The sequence below is a fragment of the Anguilla anguilla genome, chromosome 10 (genome assembly GCF_013347855.1).
Source record: "Anguilla anguilla isolate fAngAng1 chromosome 10, fAngAng1.pri, whole genome shotgun sequence".
NCBI lineage: Eukaryota > Metazoa > Chordata > Actinopteri > Anguilliformes > Anguillidae > Anguilla > Anguilla anguilla.
In genome coordinates this window covers 26,486,498-26,498,870 of record NC_049210.1, presented here as the reverse complement: position 1 = coordinate 26,498,870, position 12,373 = coordinate 26,486,498, and the positions used below count along the sequence as shown (strand labels likewise).

Here is a 12,373-nt window from a genome sequence, read left to right as displayed (position 1 = left end):
CCACGTTTTGGCAATCTTCCAACTCTCACGTCATCACTGTTGAATGCATCACAAAAACTACCAACGAACACTTACATTACAGTGTAAAATATCCTCATTATAAAATACCACTAACCTATTTAAAGACACTCAATTTCAAAAATAACGTATATAACCGAAACATTTTGAGCAGTAGGCTAATACTTACATAGCAATGATAAATCTTATAAAGCGCTTTGGATAAAAGCGCTATATAAATGCAGTCCATTTACCATTTACCATTTATCTGTGTTCAGTAGCTAGAGACAGAGACAGTAAATCAATGACACAGTCCTATCCGCTTCTGTCTTACTACAGAAAATTATGTCAGCTAGGTCTATCAGCAAATATATGGCTTAGCTATGCCCAGAATTCCTCAATAATAATAGTATTTTCCAAGAAATTACAAAAAATTGGTGACATTTCTTTTACTGCTACCACAGAGTGAATGCATAAGTGAATGCGATGATGAGAACATTTTCGGTTATGCTGACTTATAAAACGCTATTCCAAAAGCAAAATTAGACATGTTATGCATTGTTAAAAAGCTTATACTCTCACCTACTGAATAAATGCAAGGCTCCAGACCCGCACCTACTCTGCCTCTGATTGGCTCTAACCGTGATATTCTTCTTTGCTGAATGCGGGTGGGGAAAAAAATAAGGAATGTGTGTATTAGTGATGCGCGGATCGCAGTTATATCCGCGGGCACCGCAGTTAATCCGCTGATCAGGCGGGCCGAGTCATAAAAATTAACATTCTGATTAAAAGCGGATGGTGTGTGGGTGGGTGAAATAATACATCATTAATGAGGAAAATATTAATTACATTCTCAAAAACGTGAACATATTTTAAGCTCCATTTCTCGTCAGGCACGAATTAGCAGACCAGACTCTCATTGCGCCAATTGCGGCATCCATCTGTCTTAAGCAGCAATGGAGGCAAAAAAGATCCGAGAGAAAATTAAAAAAAGGAGAATTTAAAAAAAAAACAAAAAAAAAAAAAAGGAAGGGCAGAAAAGTTCCATGTGGGAGCGATTTAGTACCCAGCACAGTCAAGTGCTGGGTATGTCATATGCAACAGTTGCAAAATAATGGGAAATAATGGTAAAGTGTGATCAGGTATTAGGGCCACATTGAGGGGGAAAAAAATCTGAGATTTCGAGAATAAGGTCGTAATATTACGAGAATAACGTTGTCATTTTACGAGAATAAAGTCATAATATTACGAGAATAAAGTCGTAATTTTAGGCTACGTGGGGAAACATCAGAAGAGCAGCCTGCCGCCTGCGTTAAAATGAGGACCGTGGAGCATCTTGTGAAGTTATACTTTAGTATAGGTTTCACAAATAACGAGATACTTAATCTTTTAGCACATCAGCACCATATTATCATAAGTAACAGGACTTTGAAAAGATTGTGCAAGAAACTTTTCTATTCCGAAAAAAGAACCACACGGACTTGGAGGAAATTGCAGGCTCAGGCTACCATTACTGTCCTCTCGCCCGTTTTGTTGGTTGCTGGTAATATATTTTTCTAAAAATTATGTTTTTTTTCCTCAAAATGTTTACGATTTTTCACGTATTATGATTTTTTTTCTCGTACAATTACTACTTTATATTATTCTCATTAAATTACGACTTTATTCTCGTAATATTACGACCTTATTCTCGAAATCTCTGATTTTTTCCCCCTCAATGTGGCCCTAATACTCGGCTTAGGGGTCTCTAAATTGGAGAAAATAATTAGTTCGGGTGGGTAGCGGATGGATGATGCAATTCGGATGGATGATGCGATTCGGAGGACGTCAGAGCCGATCTGCGCATCACTAGTGTGCACGTGTGAAACCGCGCCCTGTATTCCTCCAGGAGCAGCGCACACTTTCGTTTGAGTTATTTGAGTTTGATTTATTTATTTGAGTTTGTCAAGCACTTTAAACATGAGCACTTAAGTTTATTTTTTAAAATGATTTATTGTTTGGTGCTGATTTAAATAAAGAAAAAACATTTATCTGCACCTTTATTCCTGTTTACAATCACCTACATAATGTGTTAAGAAATTACAAAAAAGGTAACGATTAAAATGTACTATTGTGGTGCCAAAAGGAGCAGTGAAAAATTTTGGGTGCACCTAAATTATGTGCAGGTGCACCTAAATGAAAACGTTAGGCGCACCAGTGCAACCAATGTAAAAGTTAGTCTGGAGCCCTGAAATGAATTGGCAATCAAGCCCGACTGTGCTAAAAAGGGCGACAACGCTGTAAACAACACGTGGTATTACGGACAGCTATTGTTGAAGGTACCCAGGCGTCACAAATGCGCGTATTTCACAAACGGATTGACCAAGACAATATATGACCACTCAGTCTCAAAAGGGACATCTCTACGCGTAAAACCAATGGTAAGGTTGTATATTTATTCAATATTTAGTCCCAGATATTGACTGTAGAATGACATGGTATTATTTTTGCAAATTTTATCTCGTTTATTTAGTTATTCAGTGAGCAGCGTTTTCACTGCTGTATTGACATATCTTAGGGCTATTGTCGGGTTTATCTTATTGCTATGAAGGAATACGATTTTTAGTGGTGAAAGAATAGTTTTATGAATGCCCAGATAGACGATATTGTCCATTATGTCGTGGGTGGGGGGTGTAGTTGCAGATGAGACTGCAGGGAGAGGGTGAGTGTTAAATGAGCAACCAGAGCGATCTGGTGGCGCTGCGAAACTCCGTATTCGGCATAGTTGTCATGTATCATCTACTAATGAAACCAGTGATGCCAACTTAGCAGTTTTGTTGCTAGATTTAGCAACTTTTCGGACTACCCTGGCAACTTTTTTTTCAAAAAAGCACCTAGCAACAAATTTAGGTTCACCAAATTTTGACTCAAATGCTAAAATGCACGCATTTTCCCTCTAAATAACACAAAACAATTTTCTCTGTCACACACTCAGTCACAACACACAGTCTTTCTGCCTGGCTGCAAAAGTGCATTGTGAGTGACGTCAGCAGTAGTGACGGCTCAGCACAGTAGCCAGGCACAGGCAGCAGTAGCAATCATTGTTGGCTGACTGCAGCAGCAGTAGCATGCGTTCCTCCGTCTGTTTTGTGTTGAACTACATTATCTCTTTGACTCTGTTTCTAAGATAACAACTAACAAGAAAGCTATTAAGAACTCCCAGATAACCGGAAAAATAATCCAGAAAAAATAAATGAGTTGTATAATGTTTAATCTACATTTTCCTCATACAGTTTGATGTTGTCCTTATTAGGGGTCCAAGCAGCGAAGCTGGTGGAACCCTATTGTATCGGTTAGGATTATTATTATTTTTCTCCATTAAAAGTGTCTGAGGCTCGGCAACCATAAGGTTTCTATGGCCCCTCACTACTCAGGCACTACAAATCACCTATGTCGGCCAGATGGTGGCGCTATAACAAAGGGTCACGCGTAAAAGGCTATAACTCCCACACCATAAGTCAGATCAACACAGAACTTCATCGAACAATGCATCTGAAGGTGCTCTACAACTTTGCCATTGGCACCACCTATGTCCGCCATATTGTTTGCCCGCCATTTGGACTTTTTTATTAGTTGGGGTGCGGAACAGCTGTAGCTCCAAATCTAAAGTGTTATGACATCTAGTAAACTCCTTTACGGCAAGCGGCTAGAAGACATCCATGGCGACGCAACTAAGTAATCTGACACCGTCGGGTCTAGTTTTTGACAGTGAGGGGAGGTTCTGAACTTCATAATGGACAATATGGGCATTCATAAAAATATTTGTTCACCACTCAAAAATCCTATTCCGTCATAGCAACAAGATAAACCCGACAATAGCCCTAAGATATGCCAATACGGCAGTGAAAAGGCTGCTCACTGAGTAACGAAATAAACGAGACAACGTTTTTAAAAAATGATACCATGACGTTCTACAGTCAATATCTGGGACTAAATATTGAATAAATATACAACCTTTACCGTTGGTTTTACGCGTAGAGATGTCCCTTTGAGACTGCGTGGTCATATATTGTCTTGGACAATCCGTTTGTGAAATATACGCACATCTGTGATGCCTGGGTACCTTCAAAAATAGCTGTGCGTAATACCACACCTGTTGTTTACGGCGTTGTCACCCATTTTAGTACAGCCTGGCTTGATTGACAATTCATTTATTCAGTAGCTGATAGTATAAGCTTTCGAACTATGTATAACATCTCTGATTTTGCTTTTGGAATCGCGTTTTATCGGTCAGTGTAACAGAAAATTTTCTTATCATCACATTCACTGTGGGGTAGCAGTAAAGACGCCGCACCTAACGAAACGTTGTCAAGGACATTGCGTAATTTCTTGGAAAGTACTATTATTATTGAGGACTTCGGGGCATAGCTAAGGCATATCTTTGCTGATAGACCTACCAGACATCGTTTTCTGGAGCAAAACAGAAGCGGATAGGACCGTTTAATTGATTTACTGTCTCTGTCTCTATGTACTAAACACAGATACAATGTCATCATTGCTTTGTAAGTATTACTGCTCAAAATATTTCGGTTATATGCGTTATTTTTTAAATTGAGTGTCTTTAAATAGGTTAGTGGTATTACATAATGTGGATATTTCACACTGTAATGTAAGCGTTAGAATAATACATATTTCAAATAATAAATACGACATTGAAAAAAATGAAACAAAAAAACAAATATTAACTCGCCATCCCTACTACCCGCGTGCTGCGCGCAGAGTACCATATTATTTATTTAGACATTGAGAAACTATAGCATAAATTGCGTCTTTTGTTTATATTCAATATTAGTAATTGCAGGGAGAAACTTCAGCTGTAGACACAAGAACGTTTGTTCTATTATGGTAGCAACGGAACGAAGCGGACTATATATACAGGCTATATACACCGTCATTGTTTTATTATACCAGCGTGTTTTCGCGCGTTTGCAGAGACACTCAAATACTATCAAAAAAAATGGTTTAGCTATTTCTCAGCATAATGACAGATGGGGATGGGACAATATGAAAACACTTTTCAATCGTCCACCACGTTTTGGCAATGTTCCAACCCTCTCCTCATCACTGTTGTATGCGTCACAAACTATTACACTACTAATAACTATCTGTCTCTGAGGTGCTCTGAAATGTGCATTCTCTAAGCTGAGCAATGGATTGGAATATGTGTCTGACGTAGTGTCACACGGCATACTGAAACTTTAGCACTTTTTTGGTACTTAAAAAAAAAAAACGGTTCGGTATTAGAATTTTCCGACGTTCAGTCCTTTTAGGTCAAATGTAAAAGCCAGGAAAACGTGTCACCCGCATTACTGATTGAGAGGATGAAAGGTGTAATTTGTCATAAATTTTGCTAGATGGCAGTAGCAACTAAGGTAGCCAAGTCAGGTGACGTGCGCTTGTGCATTCACCCTCGTCGATACAGCGCAAGCTTCCTCTCAGTTCACTTCAGTAGTGATAGGTGTTCTAATCTGGAAATATTTATTATAGGATGCTGTATTGTTATTAAAATATGCTGTTTAAAAGTGAAAGACCTGTTTAAAGATTATTAGTTCACATTTGTTTAAATTTTGAATACATTTAATATATTTATCCATTGTTTAGTGTTGTAAAAACTATAAGGCATATGCTTATCAATATGTTGAACAGGCTTCAACATAAAGGTTGTTAATAAACCGTGAATTCGAAAATGAAGTCAACCCTTGTGGAAATTACATTTCTGATCTATTAAGGTAATTTCAGTATCGTTAGGTACAGAGTATTGAATCAGTATTGTTTAAGTTTCAAGTATCGTTTCAGTATCAAGTATTGTGTTACTAAACCTGGTATAGGTATCAAAGTCAAAATTTTGTTATCGTGACAATACTAGTCTGATGCCTTTTTAGTTGCAGCGCGGAAGCACTGCAGCTCTACATACACGCCGGGCCATCTAAGTGTTACGACATGCCATCTAACTGTTACAACATAGTAAAGGCCTTTGCAGCAAGCAACTAGAACACATCCATGGCAACGCAACTAAGTAATCCGACAGCGTCTCTTAGCACAAAATTGGCCATAAGTCATCAATATTTTATGCAATCATCATGATTATTCAGTAGATATGTTGGGTGAAGATATATGATCATGAGGACAAAACCATTTAAAATCGCCCCATAGGGGCGATGCTTGTACCCCTTCCAACGCCGCTTGCAGCTTAATTGTTTTTTTTCTTCTTCTTTTGTTATATGTCGATATTGTTCATGTATGAATATAATATTTTAAAATGATCTTTCAATGTGATCAACTGTAATATATATTTTTCTATACAATGTATTGTAACACTGAAATAGAATCAATAAAAAAAGTAGCATGCGTTCAACGAGACAAACTTAATTTTATTTTATTTTTGTTTGTTACTTTTACAAATAAAAATATGTGATATAAACAAACAAATCTAACTAACAAATTTCGAATCATATTTTTCACCGAGATGGCCAGTCAATTTGAGTAACGTCATTGTGTATTCTAAGTAATGATGCAGTTTTACGTCATTGCGTAATGCCGTCATCACGCAATGACATCACAACGTCATTTAGCAACTTTTAGCAAGTCGACCTGCCTGTAGCATCTTCCCCTGAAAATTAGTTGGCAACACTGAATGAAACTAAAACAAAGTGTTTCTGTTTTTAACTCATAATTTGTTTGCAGTAGCATTGAATGTCTGAGTTCAGTAATCTAACCATTAGGGGCTTTGCGCTAAGAGGTTAATCCGAATTATCCCATTATCCCTGGTCAGTGTTGGCACATTTGCAATAAGTAAGCTATTCTGACAAAACACTTTTGTAGATGGCTGTCACATTTTCCAAGATGGCTGCCACTATGCTTCTCTGAGAACTTGGGACTGGATTCTATCCACCTAATATCTTGTAATTCTTTATTTATCCTGGTATTTTTACAAAGCAAGTTAAAAGAGGCTACATCAACCTCTTCATAAAACTTGGTAAGGAATTTCTGCTTTATTTGGATTCTCCAGGCCTCAGGCCTCAGGCATTGTTTGCCCGGACTGCTACTAACACTTCAGCTGCTGCTGCTAATGCTGCTACGGCTGCTGCTACTGCTTCTGCCACTGCCTCTCCTAATTACAAATCCATCTAGCGTGGCCTTGGGCCTGTGGATCTGGATTGTTGCTGATGCTGTTGCTTCGGTTGCTGCTGCTACTGCTGCTATCACCGCCCCCCCCAACTGCTAACCATCTAGCCTGGCCTTGGCCCTGTTGGCCTGGATTGCTGCTTCTACTACTATTGCCTCCCATATCTGCTAGCCATCTAGCAGTGCCCTTGCTGTCCCCCCCTCTCTAACCTCCTCCTCTGCCTAGCCGTCTAGCTAGGTAGCTCTCTCATTTTTTTTCTCCCTTACCTACTAACCACCCAGCTAGGTCGCTTTGCTGTGGTCTGCTAGCATTTGGGTGAGTGCAATTGTTCTTTTGTTTTTTTTCTTTCTCTGTTTTCAACTGGACTAACTATGGCTCCCTTCAAACTGCTTTGCAGTTGTGCCTGAAAATGTACTTTATGACCCTGCTTGTTTACCCAGCTGCGAAACAGACAATGTTCGTACACAGACACTGTTTCTTTAATGGTAGTAAGGACTTTTGGGTTAACGCCAAACATGAACTCTATCATTCTGCCACTGCTGTCATGTTTTATTATGAGATTGCTTCACAAAATGATTTTGTTGCCATCCAATGTACATACAACTGTCTCAAAAACTACAACATTGTAGTGCTTCCTCTGTTCTCTGCCGTGTTTTGATTGTATTACTGCTTATGATTTCTGGCAATGTTCATGTCCACCCTGGTCCTCCATTTTATTTTGCTTTCCCCAATGCTGGCTTAGCTTCAAATGATCTATGTTTTGGTGATTTTTGTTCCCATAAAAACCTGGGGTTTCTGCATGTCAATGCAAGAAGTATATTACCCAAGACTGATCAGCTTAAAGTATGGGTGGAGAGCTCAAATCCAGAAGTTCTAGTGATTACTGAGACCTGGTTGCATAAGTCTATTCCGTACTCTGATGTAAACTTATCTGGTTACAATCTGTTTCGACAGGATAGGTCATCTAAGGTGGGGGGGTGGCAATCTTACCAAAGAACACCTTCAGTGCACTATAGCCTTGGCTAAAGTCCATTCCTAAACAGTTTGATTTACTTGACCTTAACATCAAGCTATCTAACATCAACATCAAGCTATCTAGGATAGCAGGCTTTTACCCACCTTAAACTGTCTCTTAACACCTCCAAGACTAAGGTTATGTGGTTCTGCCGGAAGGGTGCCACACCCCCTCCAGTCCTCAACTTCATCACCAGTGAGGGAGCTACCCTAGATCAGGTCACAGTCTATAAGTACTTGGGCATCTCGCTAGACAGCACGCTATCCTTCACCCACCATATCTCTAAGCTGCAGTCTAAGGTCAAGGCCAAACTCGGGTTCCTTTATAGAAATCGTTTCACTTTTACCTCTGCTGCCAAAACTCACCCTCATACAAATGACTGTTCTCCTCATGTTCGATTACGGTGACATAATATACAGGTCTGCATGCAAGGTACACGTTTGCAAGCTTGATACTCTTTACATTCTGCTATCCGGTTTTGCCACAAATGCCCCCCTCAAAACACACCACTGCATGCTTTACTCTCTGGTCACTGGCCCTCCCTTCACACCCGTCGTTACATTCACTGGCTTACTCTCATTTACAAGACTCTTCTCGGTCTATCACCTCCCTACTTATGTCATCTGCTGCACCCTATGTTTGTCACACACAACACCCGGTCCTCACTCCATATCCAATTAAAAAATTCTCAAAACCAACACCTCCCTCGGTCTTGCATCATTTCAATCCGCTGCTGCCTGCGACTGGAATGCTCTGCAAAAAACTGGATAAATTTATTACCATTTCTGCCTTCAAACATGCCATCTCAGACATATTTTCACTAATTCCTGCAACTGTTTTTCTACCATGTAATATCCCCATAAACACTCTTTGGGTTTTTTTTTTCTTTTCTTTTTTTTTCTTCTCCCCCATATCTCATTTGTTGACTGTTGTTTGCTTGCCTGTGTTTTCATGTGCCTATGTTCAGTTTGTTATTATTGATGTATTTGTGCTTTTAAACATGCTTTTATATTCTAGCCCACCTCCCCTTCCTTAAGTGGCTTTTGTCACTTGTCAGGCCGCCATTGTAATAAGAATTTGTTCTTAATGACTTGCCCGGTGAAGTAAAGGTGAAATAAAAATTTAAAAAAACAACAGCTTGTGTTGGCTTACAATTGTACCAGCTGTTCAGGTTTAAACTCGGGGATACACCTTTTCAGGGAAATTAAATTAAATTTTATTTGTATAGCAAATACAAAGAAGTTTTACAAAAAACTGTCACAAACAGTAGCAAGAGCAAGAACAGAGAAAAAAGAGCAAACACCAGACGTGAACCCCCAAATAACAAGTACATAAGGTAAAAACTCCAGTGGGGAGAAAACCCTCAAACGCTGACCATTTTATTAAACAATTTAGCTCAGTTATCAAGGGAATTATGCAACACTACCACAGGTTCACATTTACCTCTCAAGAATCCCATAATTCCCTTGATAACTGAGCTAAATTGTTTAATAAAATGGTAGCCCTATAGTTGTGTTTCTTAGTAGCTAGGCAAGGCATATTAAGTTAAAATATGTTTCTAACCTACTGTGACCATGCATTAGCACCTGTTATTGTATTGGCCAATGCAATTACACAAAAACAACATACAGCACTTGCTGATGTGCTCTGCCATCTTGGTACATGAGCTCTGTAATTAGCCGTTGCTGCACATCACCAGTATGAAAGATTTATTTGGCATTTATTACCCGAAAGGAAATTAGAAAAAAATGGGCTTTGACATAGGCTTCATAAGTAACTGCTCTGTGCTTTCTTCATTGTACATGTGATCAGGCATATGAACAAATACCCCTTTCAAACAGAAGAAAAAATGAGTTTTCGAGACGGCTTCAATACTGCACTTATGTCTGTGTGAACACGTTGCGACGGCTTTTAAAATACCGCATCGAAAACACCTCTCCCGGTGTTTTTGAGGTACCTCGACTACCACATTTCTTCTGTGGGAACGGAAAGCAACATCGACAACTGCTTTCTGGGCGGCGTTCGAATTACATTACAGATCTGCGTTCACGCACACCTATCTCTCAACCGAAAAAATGGCATACAGAGGAAAATACCTGGACCCACCTTGTAAATGCAGAGAACACAAAAAACTAATACATAAAAAATGCGACCACTTTGCACTTCAAAATGTAACGTTTGTTTGTTTGTTTTGCCGGAAATTATAAGAAGATTGCAATGAAAATAAATAACAAGTAACGTTATAGCTTGGGCCTACGTCAAGTGTGTTACTATGGTAAGGGAACGTAAACAATTCATTCACGAGAGTTGAGTTCTACTGTGTGTGAAAGGTAAAGACGGCTCAAATACCGCATTACAAATTCTGTGGGAAAGAGAACCTGTTACCTCATCAGAGGTAGCTCAGATGCAGTATTAGCTGTGTGAAAGGGGCTAAAGACACAACTGCACATGTCTGGTGAGTGAAAAATGATACTTCCTGGTTCTGATGTCTTCCCCATATGTTTCTATTGGCATTGCTGTCTCTACATATCACATAACCTAAGGCAAGGAATGAGGAAAAAAGATGCTGTGCTAACCTGCTTGGCATTTTAAAGCACAAATATCCAGTACATAAAATAGCCACAATTGGACAAGGTTGCAAATTATATTCCAGTAAAGTTAAAAGAGTCTCAAAAACTGTGTTCCATTCTCCAGTCAACAAACAAGTTACAGCTGTGTCCTCCCAACAAAGGCTGTTACCAAAAGGGGTACTTACATAGTTTCCTCCAAAGTTGCGTTGTCCCTGTTGATATGCCTCCACAACCATCTCTGGTGGCTTTGTCTTACTGACTGCCACCAAACGTGGAGTCACATTCTTGCAACATCTGGGGATGAAGTTAAGAGTTATATATGACCACTATATATTGTCTTGAATGACAGCAGTTGACCAAGGAAGGTTGTTGATATACTTGTGGTCAGACAGACTTTTTGACATGTTTGAGATGGAAGTTTCGGCAATTTCTTTTTAAAAAACCAGTCCAACTCTGGCAACTTGTCTAACTTTCTCTCCTGGGTCCATTTTCTATTTTCTCTAGTAAACAGTTGTGACCAAATAGACACTTGACATTGGACAATAGCATAAATAGACACATTACCCATCAATCTTTGCATATCAGAAAATAACAGTAGTACCAAAGAAATTACCACAAATTATTTAACTGAATAGTTTAAACAATACATTTTCTGCAGAATAGTCATATTGGTTAAGTTTTGACATGATCACAGACTATTGTCCAAGAAAGGGTATTAACTATGACCAGAGATTAGTTCGCTTATTGAACGATATACAAAACAAAAAGCTCTGCAAAAGTCAATGTGTTCTCTGATGTGTAACAAGTGTGTCAAATGTGCATAACCATATTTTTTTCACGTACTACTAGTAATTGAAGCATTTTTTATGCTTTTAAATGGAAGTGTTTTTCAAGGGGTGCTGTACGGTGCTGTAGACATGACATACCTATAATTGTTTTTATGTAGGTAGATGGTAGGCCTAGCTAGCATTCATTTAGAAACATGGCATTTGCAGGTAGCTACAGTAGCCTACTAAAAAAGTAGTTGAGCAGTATAAACGCTACAGTGGTCATTGTCACTTTTTTAAAAAGTCAATAAATCTGCCGTCATGAAATGCATATGGCTCCCCGTTCGTCATTTTGTCTAAACTTATGCATTGAATTTTCCAATAAAATTAGAATGTCAGAATGACAGTGCCTTCGGAAAGTATTCAGACCCCTTCACTTTTTCCGCATTTTGTTACATTACAGCCTGTCACACGCCATCTGTGACACCCCGGGGAGAGGAGATGCGGCAGTACCGGGCAACACCGTTGTCTTTTGCATGGAGAGAGAGAGTGCACCCACACAAACATGCAATTAAATAAATGGACACCTTCACCATTCCCCCTCCCAGGTTCCAGGCAAAAACAATATACCTAAACAACCAGCTAAAATAACAAAGACAAAAGAAAGTAAAACAGAGCAGCAACTTTTCAGTTTCCTGCTCTGTAGCTGACCTGCTTTCTCGGCAAGGTCCAGCTCCTCCAGCATCCCAGCTGAAGATTGCTTTCTTTCTCTTTAATGCTCAAACAAAAACAAAAACGAAAATCTTTACTACGCTCTTGATGTTAGTTCCCGGTCTCGGCCCCAAACTTTGGAGAGCAG

General features: G+C 39.2%; 1 protein-coding gene across 3 annotated transcripts in view; it reads right to left on the bottom strand.

Moving 5' to 3' along the window:
• Window positions 1-12,373, bottom strand: part of plpbp (pyridoxal phosphate binding protein) — a 170,508-nt gene that overhangs the window by 126,988 nt on the left and 31,147 nt on the right. Inside the window, exon 2 of one of the 3 annotated variants that reach the window (XM_035380334.1) lies at window positions 10,933-11,041. The exons of the other annotated variants lie outside the window; for them this stretch is intronic. Within the exon in view, the coding sequence (XP_035236225.1) occupies window positions 10,933-10,983 (51 nt within the window). The 5' untranslated portion in view covers window positions 10,984-11,041. The remainder of the gene's footprint in view (window positions 1-10,932; window positions 11,042-12,373) is intronic. 3 annotated transcript variants of the gene reach the window in all.